The sequence below is a fragment of the Euphorbia lathyris genome, chromosome 8 (genome assembly GCF_963576675.1).
Source record: "Euphorbia lathyris chromosome 8, ddEupLath1.1, whole genome shotgun sequence".
Taxonomy (NCBI): Eukaryota; Viridiplantae; Streptophyta; class Magnoliopsida; order Malpighiales; family Euphorbiaceae; genus Euphorbia; species Euphorbia lathyris.
Genome location: NC_088917.1, coordinates 35122102 through 35142473, shown reverse-complemented (window position 1 = coordinate 35142473; position 20372 = coordinate 35122102). Strand labels below are relative to the sequence as shown.

Genomic DNA, 20372 nt, shown 5'->3' with positions numbered 1-20372 from the left:
GGATCTCATTAATATTTGTCTCAAACACTATCCTTAATAGGGAAGCTAATAAGATAATTGTTGCTCTTTACAAAATTTGACATAGAGTATGTGACAAAGAAAGTGATTAAAGGAGGGGAAATTGCAAAATTCCTAGCTAAACAGTCCTTGGGAGAAGAAGTTATCAATTACAAATTCTCAAATGAACACTTAGAAATAATAGAAGTGCAATATGTACTTTAACGGAGCAGTAAATTCTACTAAGCCAGTAGTTGGAGTTGTAATAATCACACCATAACCAGAAAGAAATCCATATAGCTAAAAAGTTTTCATTTTCAGCCACATTAGTGGAAAATGTGTCATTTGCATCGCTTTATTTGTGTCATTTCTTATAAGGCACGATGCAAATGGAAAAAAAAAATAGTCATTTGTATCGCTTTTTATCATTGACCGATGCAAATGACTATTATATGTACATTTTGCATCATCTTATATTGAAATTGACACAGTTATAATACTTATATTCATTTGTTTATAGAATTTTAACCTATGGTAAGATGTTTATGTTGTACAATCTTCAAGAAAAAAAACATTTGCATGAAGACATAACAAAAAAAAAACTCCTAATATTAATCAAGGGCGTCCGCCTAACACCGGCTCTAACCAATTTTCTAACATTTGATTTGGATTCTGTTTAACAAACCTATATATATGGGTTGAAGCCTATCATACCCACTTGTCCCTTACCTCTTACCGTTCCCCCTTAGACATCTTTCTTTCGCAAAAAGAGCAAAGCTCTAGCTGTTAAGAAAACTCTCAAGTTCTTCATCCAGGTTTTGAGGTTTTCTTCATACTTTTAGTCGAAAGCTCTTTTTTTACTTTGCTTTGGTTTTTATTTATTAAATACACTTTTTTTATCAGTCTTCTAGTATGGTAGATTTGATAGTTTCTCTTTTAATTAAAGTTTTTTTTTTCTTTCTTGTATTTCTCTCTATATGGGTGGTCATGATCTTTCTCACTGTATGAGTGGTTGTGGTTTCTCTCCTTATATGGGTATTATCATATTTTACTTTATGGAAAAACAAAAGAGTTTTGTCTACTATCACATAGATCTGACTATTTGAAAGGTTATGAAGTCATTTTTGGAGAAAAATACTCTGAATGCAATTCTAGGTGGAGTTTGTTTCCTATTATCGTGCCAAAAATAGTTTCAAGCAATGTCTATCATTGATCTATCACGATTATGATATTGAAGATGCAGATTCAATCTCCTTTGGTGTATTTCTGAATTGTAATTTAATTACTTATGTAAATATGTATTATTTTTCTATGAATAAAATAATTACATTTAAAAAAATGCAATTTTAGCTATGAGGTTTTTTTTTTAATCAGTTCCAACTAGTATGTGATATCGTATAAAACGAATCAGATATGTGACATTATAGGAGCCTTGCAACTGATTCAGCTTCCGCTTTTAGGAGATTAAATGGAGCTCGATTAGTTTCTGTCACATCAACTACCATATGTTGCAATTGGGACTTTCGGATCTGCCAAGGACTACCATGGGAATTCCCCCATGTAGAGAAACACTCATGCGGCTAGGTTAAAGACTCCGTATCACAAATGACTTCTCCCAAAGCCAGACTTCTAACAGGAGAAGGAATCATAGCTCACAAAGGATTCCTATAACAAGAAGGGTTCGGCCCTAGATCTATAAATAGATAGGTATATTCACCCTCAATGGTACATTAACACTATTATCTCACAACTAGTCATTACTCTTCAACCCTTCCAAAATACCTACTGATTTAGGTATCGGAGCGGGTTCGTCAGATTTCGACCTTTCTTTAACCTGTGGTTCTATTTTACAAATTTACTCCGGAAAATTCGATATATCGAAGTCTCGGGCACAAGTTATACACGGTTATCTATATGATTTCTACTATCTAAGCCACTAAAAGAATATATGTGAAGAGAATTTACATTGCATTGCATGGCAATATTTTGATGGTATAATATATGGTAACAAGTTGCAAAGAATGAATATATTTAATTGAAAAAAGAAGATTTGATGAGGATTTCATGGGCCAAGGGATTCTGTAACAAGACTGGTCATGGTACAAGGACAAGATTAGATTTGTCTTTCCCCCTTCTTAAAAGTAACATATGTAAAAGGAGTATAATTAATTATTACTTTATGGCATGTGAATTATCCTCTTTATTATTATTAAATCATAAATTAGATTTTACAAGAATCAACATTGGGCTCTTGTTTTACAATTATTCATTTGTCATTTTCCTAAAACCCAATTTTAATAATTTTAATTTTGAAACAAAACATCCAATTCTAAATAAGGCAGCTACCTATACCTTAATTCTTGTAAACTTTACAGTTGTAACCATCATTTCTCATCATCTACCTAAATAAATTAAATGGTCCCGCCCCAATCCTAATCCTTTTCATAAACAACATGCCCAAAAACAAAATTACTTTGGATATTATACCCTACAAAACAAAACCCAACATATGTGGTGCTACACTTGTTCATGGGGCTGGGCCCAGCGGATTTTTGTCTAAAAATATTCAGCCCAAGCCCAATCCAGTCTGTTATTAATTTAGACGGGTTCGGACTCGGATCGGCTTGAGCTCCATAATCAAATCTCAAACTCAGCCCTTATAAACCCACCTAAATATATATGTATAATTCTTTTTGGTCGAATGGAGGGCCAGAAAACTATGACCGAATCATCCACGGACTATCCGTCCCACAATAATCAAATAAAAGAACGTCCTGAATGCCTGCAGGAGACTCCTCACGCTCGTGAAAACCCAAAGATAGATGTCCTGCGAAGTTAGCCATCCAATCTGCAGCACAATTACCTTCCCGGTACACATGCACTAGTCAAATCTCTCAATCATTTGCACACTAATTTCGACACTCATTCACAAGCCAGTAACAACGATGACGGTTTTCAGTGCCTTACTGAACCAACTGGACCACAACTCTAGAATCTAGAGTCTCCAAGATGGACAAAGTTTCGAAATAGCTTTCACGTGAATGCTTTCTAGGTTTGAAGTGTGTACAATATTAATTCGTTTGATCATGCGTTAAACAAATGAGATTGTCGAAATTTGAATATGTCAAAGAACCAATTGAATCAAAAGTTTAAACTCATAATTAAGATCCAAAAATAATTTTTGTTATTATCTCTAACATCCTCTATAATTAAATAACTCTTATAAACTCTTATCCTATCTCTTCTCCTTTATAATTTTAATAAAACTCTTGTAATCCTCTCTATTTATACACTTGTATTTATGTAAATGAGGAGGATTCAATTAATACATTACCACTATTTGTGACTCTCAATACTTCAAATCCCTTTGGTCTTCTTCTTAATAGGAACCTTGTATATACCAAATCTATACCACACCACACATGTTTATCTATGGGACACTCGATTGTATCCAATACCTTATTTGTAAGAAATTTTATAGTACTCCAAGAATAATATATCCGATCAATAAAAAAAAAAAAACTTTTTATATACCACTATATGAAAGATAATTGGTATAAAAAAAATGTATACATATGATGTTAATTGATTCGCCGCGTATATTACTACTGAAATACCGTAAAAAAAAATTTCATATCATATCTATCAAACTTACTTCCCTGTAATTATATTTCATGGAAAACTAACATAGTTGCGAAATTGCAGTCTCTCAAGGTTTCTGGTCATATGACATGCACTATTACCCTACTAATTTCAATATATGATGCTTGACTTCAATGTGTTCAAGTTATTAAGGCTTGGTTATTCTCTTCTTTTACTGACGAAGTTTTTCCAATTATGAACAATCTCACTACAGCTCACTCGGTTGCCCTTGAACGAGCTAAGGAGCCCATATCATCCCAAAAATATAAACACATACTTAGGTAGGTGTTCTAATCGAAATCAAGAAATTATCAAAAGAGGAGATGCGAAAATATGTAAAGTGATAATGTTGTCCATCAACTTCAACTGACTAAGGTTTTTCTAAGCATAGTAGATCAAAGATACATACATGTGGTTTCTTAGTGCAAGCATGGGATCATTAGAAATTTTTCTGGATAAATTACAAAACTGACTCAATTGATAGTTTCGTTTACATATTTAGACTCATTACACTACCTCTATCAAATTAGACTTTCCCTAAATATCCTTTAGTATATATAAAAATCCACATTAAGTTCAAGTTCATATACCCGATAAACAAATTGAACCAGCAAAATGCAAATTTATTATACTATAAGTTGAGAAACTTTGGCAGTATAATCTACCACTTCAAACAACTCTATTCTGCTCCTTACAATCCTATGAAAAACCTCTCTTACCTGCATCTATAACGGCACCAATCCATCTTCCATTCTTCGGGTAATTTCTGCTAGTTCCGCCACTTGTGCTGTTACTTCATCCATCTTTTCCGTCCCCACCGAAAAGTGAAATCCCTCCGTGAATCCAATCAAACTCTGCCCCAATTTTTCCATCGTGTGCATTTCATCTAATAACCCAGTAGAACTTTTATTTTCTTTCTTCTATTCTTCCCCAGTTTTTTCCTGCAATCCAATCATGCTTTGTGGCCACGTAAATTGCTTTGGAATCTGAAAATGGTAGCCAATATATTCCTCTCTTGACATGGCAGAACCGCTACTCAATATGTTTTCCAAGTTTACGATTAGCAGTTCACTATTTTGCTTCGTAGTGGGGTCAACTGCTAATTAGCGGTTGCTGCAGTCAATTGCAAATTAGCAGTGACTGCTAATTAGTAGTTGACCTATTGCAAAGTTCAACTGCTAATTAGCAGTTGATCTCACTGTGAATCTATTGTGTTGGAGTGAAAATTGGTTAAATAGTAAGTGTATTTCGAAAAAGTCTAATTAGATAAGAGATAATGCAATGGATCTAAATATGTAAATGTGTCTATTAGTTGAATCAATTTTGTAATTTATCCAATTTTTCTCAAAGCATTATTAGATATTATCATTGTTTGTGCAGTAGTCAAAAGTAGATGGAACATATAATACATCTTGAAATTTTAGAGCTTAGAAAAATTTCAAATTTGAACCTCCTTCGAACGAGATTTTCCAAATTTGAGTTCATATGATGTGTAGCTATAGTATCCATGACGAAGGCTTATGTTGCATTGGAGGAGGCTAAATTTGAAGCAGGCTGAACTGGATTTTGCATTGCCGAGAAGAACAGTTTCGACCTAAGCCTTCTTGACCCTTGAAATTGAAATCGTGACAGATAATCGAATTAATATAAAAAAACGGATCTCCTTAGATCCCCTGAATTCCATCGAACCTTGATTTGCCACTGAATTTTTTTGAAATTCAATTTTGGTCACCACAACAATAAGATCGTCCATCTACCTGCCACAACCAAAACTTGGACTGTGGGAAGAAAATTGTAATGAAGTAGGATAATCGGATTAGGGATGACAACGGATAGGATACCCGCGAGTAATGTCAAATCCAAACCCTTACCCGTTTAACTTTTAGTTACCTGTACCCATCCCATTACCTTAACGGGTATACATTTTGCATTTCATACCCGTCTCATTTAATTCACGGGTCGGGTACCCTTACCCATTAAGAATCAATAAATAAATAAAATATTACAAATTTAATAAATCATTCATCTAAAAAATGGAACAAATTGAATTTTAATAAATAAGAATAAAGTAGTTTATTGGCATCACCCAATAGTTGAAGAACGAAAGGTTGGGGTTCAAATATTATATCTTACATATAAAAAACAATAATATTTTTAATATATAAAAGAGTGATGACGGGTACCGGGTACCCTAGCAGGTAATGGTTTTGATCACATACCCTTCTATACAGAGTACGGGTAGTCTCATTAGGGTCAGATAGTGTCAGGTACCCGCGGATACAGTACCCGTTGCCATCCCTAAATCGGATCATTAAGAGTTTCATGCAGCCTCATCGAGTAGTGGCTGAGCCAGGAATTTAACTTTCGAGGGGCTAATTTCAGCCGTGCAGTTGAGGGTAAATTTTCAAAATCCCGCCTGTAAGTGTTGGACAAAATTTTTTAGCCTCCAACACGTTAAAACATCATCGTTTTTGTGTGTTCGATCTCTTAAATAGGAGCATGCATCTTTAATTATCTCATCTATTTTCAAATATTGAAATAATTCTATATAGAATTTATATAGACTAATATAAAAGAGGACTACAAAGGACAACATCTAATACTCAAGGGTGGAGCCGAAACCTCACGGGCTCTGGATTGGCTCCACCCATGTCACCGAGTAATAAACCAAAGAGATTATCGAAAGAAACATGTTCCAATCGAGCTTCCAAAGTCCTAAAGAATGGCGGATAGGAAGTTCCAAGGCCACTTGATGTATGTAAAATAAATGCTTCCTATACGATACAAGTAATAAAGCCACAAGTACAAATCAAATTCACAAAGACTAAAGAATGAGTATTAATTAAATAAAAGCTTTGGTTATTTAAACAATTAAGAGAAATAGGAAAAAAAGAAAGATGGTTCCCTTGCTAAAAACAAAAATGTTCCTTTCATTATTAATTTACAGTGAAATTAGTTTTATTTTAATAAGTGTTTATAGTAATATTTCTCAGTTAATTTTAAAAATAACTCCTATAGAAAAACTGAGATACTCATTATTAACAAAATCGTAAAAATTTAGATTGACACTAGCATGGCAATGGCCAGGATTCATAAAATTTTGTATCTCCAAATTGTTGATAAAACTCCAAAATAGCATTTTTCTTTTCCTTATCATTCAGTAAAGCTAAGAAAATCTCAAGGTAACACACATCTTCTAAAATTAAACCCACACCCGATAATAGAACTAGAATAGATATTCTCTGTTTCCTAGTCATGCAGGCCCAGCCCACTCTTTTTTAACATGTCAAACTGTCATAATATACTTTTATATAATTTTGGGTAAATTTTAAATAAAACCACGTGGTTTCACTAAATTTCAAATAAAGGACTATGATTTACTTTTTGTCAAAACGATAATTGAAGTTTCGTACTTGGATTAATGCTATTACAACCATTTTTAACGATCTGAAAATGAAAATTTTCAAGAATTAAAGTTGTTCAATGTCATATTTTCTATTGAACTACATTTTCGATTTTCGAAAATCATCTTTTTTTTGGACTTTTTCTCTATTTACCAAACATCATCTAAATAATCTCAAAATAAAAAAGTTGAAAAATTAAAGTTGCTTAGAATATTAATAGTTCTTAAAATATGTCATTTTTTAAGTCGTCAATGGTGATTTTAATAGTATCAATCGAAAAGGTTCTTATTTTGCTGAAGTTGAAAACCTCAATCCCGGTTTCGACAAAAAGTAAACCATAGTCCAATGTCTGAAAATTAATAAAACCACAGGGGTTCTATTTGAAATTTACCCTATAATTTATTATTTTTCTTTTCGTTCGGAAATGGTAGAATATCTAAAATTTCAAGAAATTGTTAGACGCGTACAATGATGACATACTATGAACATAACCAAATTCCAAAAAGACTAACTATCCATAACAATTAAAACCAAATTTAGAATCAATTAAAAACATAATTTAGCTGTGAACAATTACAAATTGAAACGGAAAAATATATAGCAATAATGAACACATCAAGCAGAGATGATCGAACCTTAGGTGAAGAACGAAAACCCATCCAAATTGCCCTCTGTGAAAAAGGCTTATAATATTTTCACAATAAAAAAAGAATTATCATCATCATTAAACATAACCAATTCTCCAAATATCATCAAATATATCAACCAAACGTAGCAAATCACACAAACAAGCAAACAATTTGAATTTTGTTGAATACCTCACAAATTACTGTCAACAATTTCAAGTACCATATGTTTGCATTTCCATCCAATTGCCACCACATGTTATCTTTAGCCAAAACACAATCAAAAGGTTTTTTCATTGGGTTGAACGCATTATGTAATGAATTACATAAATTAAGCAAGTAGCTTCAAATAAAACATGAAAAAATAAGGGTAAATTCTAAAAAAAACCCATGTGGTTTCATGTTTTTCCAAAAAAACCCTTGTGGTTTGTGAATAGAAAAAAAAGGAATGTGGTTTGCGCCGTTACCCCGAAAAACGGAAAATGGCTTAACGGTGTTAAAGTGTTGACGTGGCACAGGGATAAGGTTGGAAATTCGAATTTTTTTTTTTATTTTTTTATTTTTTTTCCCTCTCTCTCCTCCTCTTCTTCCTTCTCCTTCCTTCTTCCTTCTTCTTCTCCTTCTTCTTCTTCTTCCTTCCTTCTTCTTCTCTCATCTTCTTCCTTCTTCCTTTCTTCTTCTTCTCCTCTTCTTCCTTCTTCCTTCTTCTCTCCTCTTCTTCCTTCTTCTTCTTCTTCTTATTCTTCTCCTTCTTCTTCCTTTTTTTTTTCTTTTTTTTTAAGTTTCGGAATATTTCCAGATTTCCGAAAATCTGGAAATCGGAAATTAAAAAAAAAAAGAATAGAAGAAAAAAAGAAGAAGAAGGAGGAGGAAGGAGAAGGAGAAGAAGAAGGAAGAAGGAAGAAGAAGGAGAAGGAAGAAGAAAACGAGGAGAGAGAGGGAAAAAAAATAAAAAAAAATTCGAATTTCCAACCTTACCCCTGTACCACGTCAGCACTTTAACACCGTTAAGCCATTTTCCGTTTTTCGGGTAACGGCGCAAACCACAGTCTTTTTTTTGTATTAACAAACCACAACGGGTTTTTTTTGAAGAACATGAAACCACAGGATTTTTTTTTTTGAATTTACCCAAAAAATAAAGATGTTTAAACATCAAATAATGAATTAAATAATCAACTGCAAAGGAGCTATTTAGATTCTAGCCGGCATACCTTTTTCTAATGACCAGGTTTAGATGGATTGACCATCTGTAAGCAGAAAGAAGCTTCATTTTCAGAAACAAAGAACTACAAAATGAACTAAAGCACCATATATATATAAACATTATAGAATAGCAAATTTAGGACTGGGTGATATAGATGCAATCTTATAAATTTCATCAACGGTCTACAAGATCATATCATTATAAACAAATAAGAATCACCAGCATCTCTAGGTTACCTATTATTTCAATCGAAGGAAATGCAAGCCACATGACATTAACATTAGAAAACTGCAAATGAAAATGAAATGATGAACTGCTAATAGTAAAGATAAAAGTAGCAAATCAAGTAAAGATTGAAGTATGATATGTGATTTAATTGCTGTTTTATTTAAGTTTAAATCGTTTTACCAAAACGACTGCGTTTTTCTTTGTAACGGTAAGTAGAGTTTGTTAGATGGGTTTACACGTGTTGCGTTCTCTGGAGACCTGTTGCTCGTTGTTGCAGGTGCAACGGTCTATTAAGAGCTGCAACTTTGTAATTGAAACCATGAATGAATTTGCAGAATCTCCTTCTCTCTCAAAATCTTGTGTTTCTTATTCTTTTTCCCTCATCTCCTTCTTCTTTGATTTATCTGGTATCATTTGGTATCAGAGCGTTCTTTCCTCATCGGAAATACGCTTCCAGTAACTCACTCTCCCGTCGAATCCAAATCACTTCCGATGGCCGCTGGAACTCGAGCTCAGGAACTCAAACAGATTGAGGATAACCTCAAATCAATGGTGAAGGGCATGTTTGTGGAGCACAGCAAGAAGCAGGAACAATGGCTAGAGGAAATGTTGACCCAACAACAGGGCTCCATTGTTCATGAGCTGAAAAATTACATGGCTACTCTCAACACTTCAACTTCATCGCACAATAGGCCTCCTGATCGTAATATCAATATTGGTTCTAATCTTGAGCAGCCATATCAACTCTCCACACGATTTGCTAAGGTGGAATTTCCTCGTTTTGACGGAACAGAGCTTGAAGGGTGGTTGTTCAAATGTGAGAGATTTTTTCAGATTGACAGTACTCCACCTGAATCGATGGTGAAGCTTGCTTCTCTTCACTTGGGAGGTCGAGCTTTGGAGTGGCACCAAACTTACTTGAAGAATAGAGGGTCTCTAACAGATCCGCCATGGAGTGAGTATGTGAAGGCCATTAAAGGGCGATTTGGGGAGAGGATCTATGAAGATCCTATGGCTGATTTGAAAAGGCTCACACAAACTGGTAATCTCCTGGATTATCTTGAATCTTTTGATGTATGCTCTCATAAGGTATCCCTCTCAGAAGAAAATATCTTAAGTTGTTTTCTTAGTGGTCTTAAAGATGAAATTGGTTATCCCCTGCAAATGCTAGGCCCTAAAACTTTGCAGCAAGCTTATGCTCTTGCTAGAATGCAGGATAATTATTTGAATGCAGTGAAGTTGGGAAAAACTTCTACCAATCGATTTACCTCAAATCCCTCATCTGTTATACCTTACAAGCCACCACCACCCTTATTGCCTACCCCAACTACACAAAAGATACCTTCACATCATCCCTTACCAGCTAACAGACCTCAAGTTTTTCCACCCAACACCCCAAAACCCAAGGCTCGAAGACTCACTGAAGCTGAGATTGCTGATAAAAGGTCCAAGAACCTTTGCTTCTGGTGTGATGAAAAATTCACCCCTGGCCACCAATGCAAGAAGAAGTACCTACACATGATCATGGTCCAGGAATGTCCTGAGGACCTAGAAGAGGCAAACCATGAAGAGGAGGTCTCCAATGAAGAAGTTCCGTTGATCTCTCTGTGTGCAATGGGGGGTCCCTCTACCGGATCACCACAAACAATGAGGCTGGAAGGATGGTTCAAGAAACAATTATTGCATATCTTGGTAGATTCTGGTAGTACACATAACTTCTTGGATCTGTCTATGGCAAAAAGATTGGGGTGTCAATTGCAATCAATTATGCCAGTCCAGATTGTAGTTGCTAATGGCCAAGTAGTGAGGTGTTCCCAAGTTTGCCAGAATTTTTGTTGGAAGGTACAAAATCAGGAGTTTGTGGCTGACTTCTTAGTAATGAACTTGGGAGGTTGTGAAATGGTCCTTGGAGTCCAATGGTTGGTTACCTTGGGGGATATCACTTGGAATTTCAATTCCTTGAGTATGACTTTCCAATTGGAAAATATTTCTTATTGTTTGCAGGGTGTTAACACAACAAGGGTGCAAGTTATTTCTGAAAGCAACATGATTCGATTGCTTAATCATGGCTATGCAGCTTTCTTGGCACAAGTTCAACAGGCTGAAGGATCACCTCAAGGATCTCCTCATTCAATTCCTAAGGAGCTGGAACCCTTGCTGCTAGAATTTCACTTCTTATTCAATAAGATCACCGCACTCCCTCCCCAAAGAGCTCAAGATCATAGGATCCCCTTGATTGAAGGAGCTGCACCAGTGAACATCAGACCATATAGACACTCAGCTATGCAGAAGGATGTTGTTGAGGCAATGGTGCAGGAACTACTGGACAATGGCACAATTAGACATAGTGTTAGCCCCTTCTCTTCTCCTGTGGTCCTAGTCAAGAAAAAGGATAACTCATGGAGAATGTGCATTGACTATAGGGAACTCAACAGTAAAACTGTGAAAGACAGGTTTCCTATACCTATTATAGAAGAGCTTTTGGATGAACTTCATGGTGCTTGGGTTTTCTCCAAACTGGATCTCACTTCTGGTTATTATCAAATTAGAATGCATTCTTCGGATATTCCCAAAACTGCTTTCAAAACTCATGAGGGTCACTATGAGTTTGTAGTGATGCCCTTTGGATTAACAAATGCACCTTCAACCTTTCAAAGTTTAATGAACTCCATTTTTAAAGATTCCCTTAGGAAATTTGTCCTGGTCTTTTTTGATGACATCTTGGTTTATAGCAGGGACTTGGAATCTCATCTGCAACATCTTAGATGGGTTTTTATGAAGTTACAGGAACACCAGCTCTTAGCCAAGAAGAGCAAATGTGTGTTTGGAAGCTCATCTGTTGAATACCTGGGGCATGTTATTCAGGGAGGAGGAGTGACTACTGATCCTAGGAAGATAGAGGCTGTAGCAGCTTGGCCCATCCCAGTTAATCTTAAACAATTGCGTGGATTCTTGGGTTTGGCTGGTTACTACAGACGATTTATCAAGCAATATGGGGTAATAAGCAAGCCATTGACAGATTTGTTAAAGAAGGATGGGTTCCTATGGGTGGATAAAGCTGAAGCTGCCTTCAACAGACTCAAATTGGCTCTCACTAGTGCACCAGTTCTTGCTTTACCTGACCCAGATAAGTTGTTTGTAATTGAAACTGATGCTTGTGATGTTGGTATTGGTGCTATTTTGATGCAGGAGGGGCATCCAATTGCTTATATTAGTAAGGCCCTGGCTCCTAGGCACCACTCTTTGTCTGTGTATGAAAAGGAGCTGCTGGCAGTGGTGTTTGCTGTCAAGCATTGGAATCATTATGTTTCTCACAGGCGTTTTCTTATCAAGACAGATCACAAATCTCTGAAATTCTTGTTGGAACAAAGAATTACTACCAGCCATCAACAAAAGTACATTGCCAAACTTTTTGGCTATGATTTCGAGATATCTTACAAGCAAGGCAAGGAGAATACTGCAGCAGATGCCCTATCCAGGTTACCTGCAGCTGAGTTGGCAGCCCTTACTGTGTCTACTCCAGTTCACAGCTTGCTACCTGAAATTGAAGCTAGCTGGTTACAAGATCCTCAATTGCAATCCCTTATTGAGGATTTGAAGAAGGGACAGCCAGTCAAAGAAGCTTACACATGGAAAGATTCTCTGCTGAGAAGGAAAGGGAGGTTAATGGTGGGCAATGACAAAGAACTGAAGTTCAAACTGCTACAACTGGTTCATGATTCCTCTTCTGGGGGGCACTCTGGAGTCCAAGCAACTTACAAGAGGCTGCAACAGCTTTTTTATTGGAAGAATATGGAGAAGGATGTGCGCAATTATGTAAGAGAATGCATGGTGTGCCAGACTTGCAAATATGAAACATTGAGCACTCCTGGGTTGATGCAACCTTTACCTATTCCTGAGAGCATTTGGACTGACATAAGTATGGATTTTATAGAAGGTTTACCTAAATGCAAAGGTAAGGAAGTGATAATGGTGGTAGTGGACAGGTTAAGTAAATACGCTCATTTCCTTGGTCTGGGGCACCCCTACACTGCCATTGATGTTGCTCAGTTATTTCTTGATAACATCTACAAACTTCATGGATTGCCAGCATCAATTGTCTCAGATCGTGATCCAGTGTTTGTCAGTGCTGTTTGGTCTGAATTATTTAAGTTGCAAGGAGTAGAGTTGCTTAAGTCTACTGCCTATCACCCTCAAACAGATGGGCAGACAGAAGTGGTGAATAGATGTTTGGAGACTTACCTGCGTTGTATGACCCATGAGCATCCTAAACTATGGGCTCATTGGTTGCCCCTGGTAGAATGGTGGTATAACACCACATTTCACTCCTCACTTCAGATGACTCCCTATGAAGCTGTATATGGAGTCTCTCCTCCTTTGCACATTCCTTATTACCCTGGGGATTCAATGATCACTTCTGTGGATCAGTTACTCAAAGATAGGGAGGTTGCTTTACAGGTCATGAAATTTCAACTGAATAGAGCACAACATCGCATGAAACAGCAAGCTGATGCTCACAGGTCAGAAAGGCAGTTCAACATTGGTGACATGGTGTTTGTCAAGCTGCAACCTTACAGGCAGCAGTCAGTGGTGAGCAGAGGAAACCAAAAATTGTCTCCCCTGTATTATGGCCCTTACAAGATCTTGGACAAAATTGGAGTTGTTGCTTACAAGTTACTTCTTCCTCCTAGTTCAACAATTCACCCAGTCTTTCATGTCTCTCAATTGAAGAAGAAGGTGTCAAGCAGAGTTGGCAAGTTTACTGAATTACCAGGTTTGATGCAAGAACAAAGCCCCATTCCCATTGTTGTGTTGGATAGGAAAATGGTAAAACGGGGGAATCAAGCATCTACACAAGTCTTAATCCAATGGGGTGGAACTCAAGATGAAGAAACTACTTGGGAATTTGCAGATGAAATGCAGAAGAGGTTTCCAGATTTTAACCTTGTGGACAAGATTCTTTAAGGGGAACGGATTGATATGTGATTTAATTGCTGTTTTATTTAAGTTTAAATCGTTTTACCAAAACGACTGCGTTTTTCTTTGTAACGGTAAGTAGAGTTTGTTAGATGGGTTTACACGTGTTGCGTTCTCTGGAGACCTGTTGCTCGTTGTTGCAGGTGCAACGGTCTATTAAGAGCTGCAACTTTGTAATTGATACCATGAATGAATTTGCAGAATCTCCTTCTCTCTCAAAATCTTGTGTTTCTTATTCTTTTTCCCTCATCTCCTTCTTCTTCAATTTATCTGGTATCAAAGTATAAGGAGGGAAAAAAAAGAACTCCAGCATATATGAAATTGAAAGCTTCTTTAATTTCACAAAGTTGTCAAATTTCCATTGAAGATTTTAACTTGTAAATTAGAACCTGAGTAGATCTTTTGTACTAAGAAATTTAGGCACTGAGAAAGACGGAATTAAGAGAAAGAGAAGAAAGGGACAATCTAAAAACACAGAAAGCAGAGATAGAAGACGCACTAATTACCCGAATCAAAGGCAAAAAAAAGAAAGGTTACCTTTCGATAAGTGGTACCATCATCTTCAACAATCCAACAAGGCCTTCAAGACCCCATTCTTGAGCTCTTACTCCTGGAAATATCTTAGCATGAATAGCTCTTATTCTCCTTTTCCCTCCTATTATTCTCTCTTTCCCTCCACGCCGGCTTCTTCCTCAGTACCGCTCAAGTCGATGTCCTTTCTTTCTTTCTTTTCATTATTCATCACCCCCATGGGCGTAGACAGGGGCCTGCGCACCCGGCTTCTCCGGCAGTCGGAACTAGCTTGAACTCTTAGTAGTTTCCAACCCGTCTCAAAACAAATAAATAAATTATTGGCTGTTGAATTAGCCCCCAAAATGGTCCATTATAATGTTAGATGGTCCAAAATTCAAAATTTCAATCTATTAGATACTATTTAAATTCAAATTTCTATTTTTTTTTTGCCGGTTAAGTCTCTCTAAATCCAAATTTATAATATTTTTTGGCATGTTAAACCTCCTTAAATCCAAATTATTAATTTTTTTGGTTTGGTAGGCCCTCTGAAATCAATTTTTTTAATTTTCTAACCTGTTCAGCTCTCCCTAAATCCATTTTTTTTACATATTATGACTAATAAATGAAATCTAACTTAATTTTGAGAAATTGTACATTAATACTTAAAAATTGGTTCTTGGTCATTCAAATTATAACACACACACATATATATATTGAGCAAGTTCGATTTAGCAAAAAAAAAAAAATGTGAATGCATGTGTAAAATTGGCCCCCCAACCGAGTAATCATATATTCACCACTGATCACCCCGTCTGACGTCATTTTCCTACAACAGCTCCGAGTCTCTCTTTCCCTGATCTCTAACTCATAGAAATAGAAATGAAAGTTAAAAATTAACTTTCTTTTGGAATTTATAGAATCTAAATAGGGTTAAAAGTTTAACTTCATTTGAGAGTTTAAATACGCATAAGAAATGAGCTAATGGAAAGGAAAATGAAGTCATAGAAATGAAAGTTATAAATTAACTTTGTTTTGGAATTTACCTTCATCCAAAAGCTTCAAGACGAAGCTGTTGAGTTGTGCGACAAGGAAGTCAGGTCAAACTTGGAGACAAAGTATTTCCACTTTGGGTAAAGTTCAGAAGAATCAGGAAGCTGTATGGAAGACTTTGCCAAAAATGTAGAGACACTCTGACCAGCCTGACGAAAAGCATCTGAGCACTGCCGAAGACAGAAGATATAAGAATTTCATTGGTCGAGGACGCTGAGCACTGACTGAGTGAAAGCGACAGGAAGCTGTTTCCCTCCAACGGTTATTTCGAAATTCGAAATGACCGGTGCATCAAGTGTCACTATAAATAGGCCATTCAAACGCTTCATTTGATGCAGATCTTCATCAAGTCGAAATGCTGACCAAATTGTTATTCGAAGTTCTATATTAGAAAAGCAAAGCAAATCTTACACCAATTCCAATCTTTGTGTAAAAGTCTAGAGTGATCTTATTTCATCTAAAGTGTTCTTAGCTATTGTTGTTTAGAACAAAAACACGTATCATTTCTAGAAGTATAGAAAAGAGAAGCTGAGTACTCGGTTATAGTACTCAGCGGTACAAATAGGATCGAGTAGAGGAATAGAGGAAGGTACTCTTGTATACTCAGTTGCTATTGTAAAAGGTTTGTGCTCTACCTTTAAAGAGCTCAGTAGAGGATTCTGAAAAGCTCGGAAGGAATTCCGAGGACTGGACGTAGGCGGAGAGGCCGAACCAGGATACGTCTGCTGAGTAATATCCTTCTAACCCTTAACTCCTTTATATATTGCTTGCTTAATTTCTGCCTAGTAAAACACTAAAAAGAACATACGCTGAGTTGAGTGAACTGAGAAGCTGAGTTCAGGAATAGACTTAAGTGTTAACAGAAACAGGCTTAGTCACTCGTTGGTAAGCTTGTGTCTGAAACTTACTCAGTACCACTGTGCTAAAAGACTAAATTAAAGTCTTAACTTAAAAACAAGTCAGTCTTAGTGACAACAATTTTAAATAGTTCCTAACCCCCCCCCTGGAACTAATATTGTCACGTTACACGGGACCAACAAGTGGTATCAGAGCGTAACAGCTCACTGAACAAGATAAAACTATCTTGAGCTGATCCTTGTAATAGCTGAGAACAACACTCGTTTTCTCCCTAGAAATCAGACAACTCAGATACTCCCTAAGGGATTATCTATCTCTAGGCCTCCCCTATTCTTTGGGTCTAACTATACCTTCTGGAAGAACAGGATGAAAAATTTCATTCAGGCAACAAATATGAGTGCATGGCTTTCTATAGTCCAATGCTCATTTGTTCCCTATGAAACTGTTGACGGGCAAAAGCTCGTCAAAGAAGAGGCTAAGTGGTCAGAGGATGACCTCAAGAAACTGCAAAACCATGCCTCGGCTATAAACATGCTTCACTGTGCGCTAGATGCTGCAGAGTCAGCACATGAGATTTGGAAGAAGCTGGAGGTCACCTATAGGGGTGCACGTGGTCGGTTAACCAGTCCATTAAGGTTAATTCGGTCGGTTAACCATTTTTTCGGTTTTTTAAATATACTAACCATACACTAGTCCATTAAATTCGGTTAACCACTAATCGGTTAACCAATTATTCGGTCGGTTAACCTTTTATTTCGGTTTTTAACCATTAATAAATAAACATTGAAATAATAAATGATATAAGCAATGATAAATAAAATAATGTAAGCAAATAATACGAAATACTCAGAAATGCAATTAAACAATCCCTACCTGCTTAACATGCTTAGGTGCACAAAGCTGGTTTTCAATTCCTTTGGCTGATGAAAGAAAGAAAGAAAATAAAACCATGTAAAATATCTTAAACAAATATGCATGTGGAAAAGCTTTGAACAAAACTATATAAAAGTTTCAATCCTCATTTTCTGCTAAATTAATGCAACTCCTCTCCCAATATGCACCATACATATTACTCAAAACTAGATAGGCCTGACAACATACTGAGGAAGCTCTTTAAAAAAGGTCCAAAATGCTGATAGATATCAAAGATGACTATGATGTATTAGTTCAGTGATTAAGGAATAAAACTTCCTATATGCAACAAAAGTAAAAGGGAAACCCTGTGGAGATTACAACGAAATGTTCTATTACCTCATACATTTAGTAGATTACATGTATGACTAAAATGCTTAATTCTCAGCTACAAAAATACTTACTAAAGGAGATAACTAAAATAAACAGAAAAATTTAAAAAAACAATACAAAAAGCTGGTAATGCAAACTTTGAGAGACGAAGGGTCTAAAATGATGAAGGATTTCCAACACTATCAGAGCCATTCTCTTGGATTGATGCAAACATCTAGTAATTTCCACACCTCACTTCCCTCTTCAGGTTTCTACATGCCAAACAAAGGAAAAACCTTCTAGTCTTAGCTTATTTCACATAGCAGAACACTAAAGCAAAATGTTTGTGTAAACTTACATGGTCATATTCCCATCTTGCGGTTAGTGGTAGAGAAACAAGAATACTTTCGATTCGACCACCTGTCTTTAGCCCAAATGTCATACCTCGATCATAAACCTTTGAATTGAAAAGTTAAGCAGAATGGCATTCAAAGAATGATATTAACAAGTTTTAAAGTTCTAAGAAAGAGATCTAATTGTAGGCAATGGACTGAAGCCTTTGTAAGATGTAAGCCAACCATGTACAGATATAACCCCAACTTTTTGCTGATTCACTAACAAAATCACTATAATTTGATGTACAGATATAAACTCCATGGTGCCTTTTGGCTTTAATCTCTATTAATTTTTTAGGTATCTGACTTTCTGGATTTTTTTTTCGGAAAAACCATGTGTAAAGCATTGCTGGCCGTGAGTAGGATTACAAGCTCATGAAGTGATTTGGCAGCAACTTCCTTTATTTTAAGGAAAGTAAAAAAGAAAAGAAAAATTCTTGTGATTGATCAATTTGCAATAATCTGGGTTTTTTTATAGCAATATGTAACTTACAAATTACAAATTCAATCGCACTCTGTTTGTTCATTTCACAATATTATATGCAAGGGATGGCAACAAACAAATTCATAATTTCATATGCACACAAGTTACTATTGAAACAATAACCTAATTTGATTTAAACTATTTTGTGATATCAGTGGATCAACTAAATTTTAAGCAAATGCCTATTTAATAAAATTCTAAAATGCTAAGTCGTATTATATACCTGACAACTGAGCGAGTGCGATAGAGAAAGAAACATACCAGTGAGGAAGATGAACAGCGCCGCCACTGGCTGGTGAGTGAGAGGGAGAAGCCGGGATGAAGAACTAGGATGAGCACTGCGCAGGGGCCGACTGGTGAGTGAAACTGGGAGATGAAGATAGGGTTTTGTGGATGAAGATGGGGGTAGGGGTGAGCATCGGTTCGGTTCGGTTACTAACCGAACCGAAATTTGCTCCATTTTCATAACCGAACCGAATAAGTTTGGTAACCGAATTTGATTTAACCGAAAATTTTCGGTTCGGTTCGATTCGGTTACCGATCAAATAACCGAAAACTCAAAATATTTAAATTTTTGTACATTTTTATTTAATTAGTTTTCTTGTACAAAAGTTACAATTGAATAAATTAAAGGCTATCAAACCAAAATATATATATACAAAGATAAAAGTGTATTTTTTAGGGTTGAACTTTTTATTTATATATATAAAGATAAAATTATATTTTTTATATTTATATATTGAGTTCGGTCGGTTATCGGTTACACCGATATTTTTTTTCAATAACTGAACCGATAACCGATTACCAAATTAAGCTAAAATTAAAACCAAACCAAACCAGAATATTAAAATAACCGAACCAAATTAAAGATTTCGGTTCGGTAATCGGTTACCGTTTTTTTTGCTCACCCCTAGATGGGGGTATGAAAGAACAGAACTAATTTATTCTTTAAATGAGAAATGTCATTCTTAACCCTAGTGTAGAATAAAATCCATAATTTTTTATTTTTTATTTTTTGAATTGATTTCGGTCGGTTAACCGAAACCGATGGCTAGTAAAATATTAAAACCGAAACCGAAATTTCTAAAATTAAAAACCATACACTGGTCTATCGGTTTCGGTTAACCTTATTTTCGGACTGGTTTCGGTTTGGTTTTTCGGTTTTTCGGTTTTACGGTTTTTTATGTGCACCCCTAGTCACCTATAAAATAGGTTAACGTTTGGCAGCGAAAATATAAAAATTTTAACCTATTTCCACCCAACATCTGTTAATCATTATTTCATATAAAGAGGGATAGAAGGAAATACTTTTTGGAGTTCTATCTACTGTTACAATCGTAGTGCCCACAACTCTTACTCCGAGTTTCCGAGCACAAAACAAAACACAATTCAAATCAAGTTAGAACTCAACCGTGTAAAAGCAATCAAGAATAGATTGCCTCTAATAAATCAACACAAGATCAAGGAATAAGAGAAAAAGATGAAAATCAATTGAATCGGGAGGAAGCGATGAATGATCTCGTCCTCAACTATGGGGGTCGAAATTCTCTTTCTACGGCAGACTAGGGTTGGCCGAAATTTACATATAGAGGGGGTATATATACTCTCTTGTATCTAAACCCTAGTTAGATAGAATTAGGTTACTGAATAAGAATTTAATTCGGAATATAATTCTTATTTATTATCTATAATTATATCTAAATATAAAGATAATAATAATAATCTTTTAGGATAATAATAGGAGCAATTTAATCTCATTAAACCTCCTAA

At 35.8% G+C, this 20372-nt stretch overlaps 1 protein-coding gene across 1 annotated transcript; it reads right to left on the bottom strand.

Annotated features, from left to right (window-relative positions):
- Positions 1-5671: 5671 nt before the first annotated feature.
- LOC136202311 (uncharacterized) lies at positions 5672-18957 on the bottom strand. The gene is made up of 6 exons (XM_065992851.1): positions 18864-18957; positions 18082-18180; positions 17373-17419; positions 8881-8916; positions 7679-7714; positions 5672-6055 (listed from the first exon to the last, which is right to left on the bottom strand). Exons 2-6 carry the CDS (start codon positions 18163-18165, stop codon positions 5938-5940), a joined length of 321 nt encoding a protein of 106 aa, XP_065848923.1. The 5' UTR covers positions 18166-18180; positions 18864-18957; the 3' UTR covers positions 5672-5937.
- Between the last annotated feature and the right edge of the window lie 1415 nt (positions 18958-20372).

Coding starts and splice junctions, on each gene's coding strand:
- LOC136202311 (XM_065992851.1), bottom strand. CDS start 18,165: ATGACATTTGGGCTAAAGACAGGTGGTCGAATCGAAAGTATTCTTGTT. Junction 7,715..8,880: donor AACCTGGTCATTAGAAAAAG/GTATGCCGGCTA, acceptor CCTTTTTCACAG/AGGGCAATTTGGATGGGTTT. Junction 6,056..7,678: donor GTTTTCGTTCTTCACCTAAG/GTTCGATCATCT, acceptor CAACACTTACAG/GCGGGATTTTGAAAATTTAC.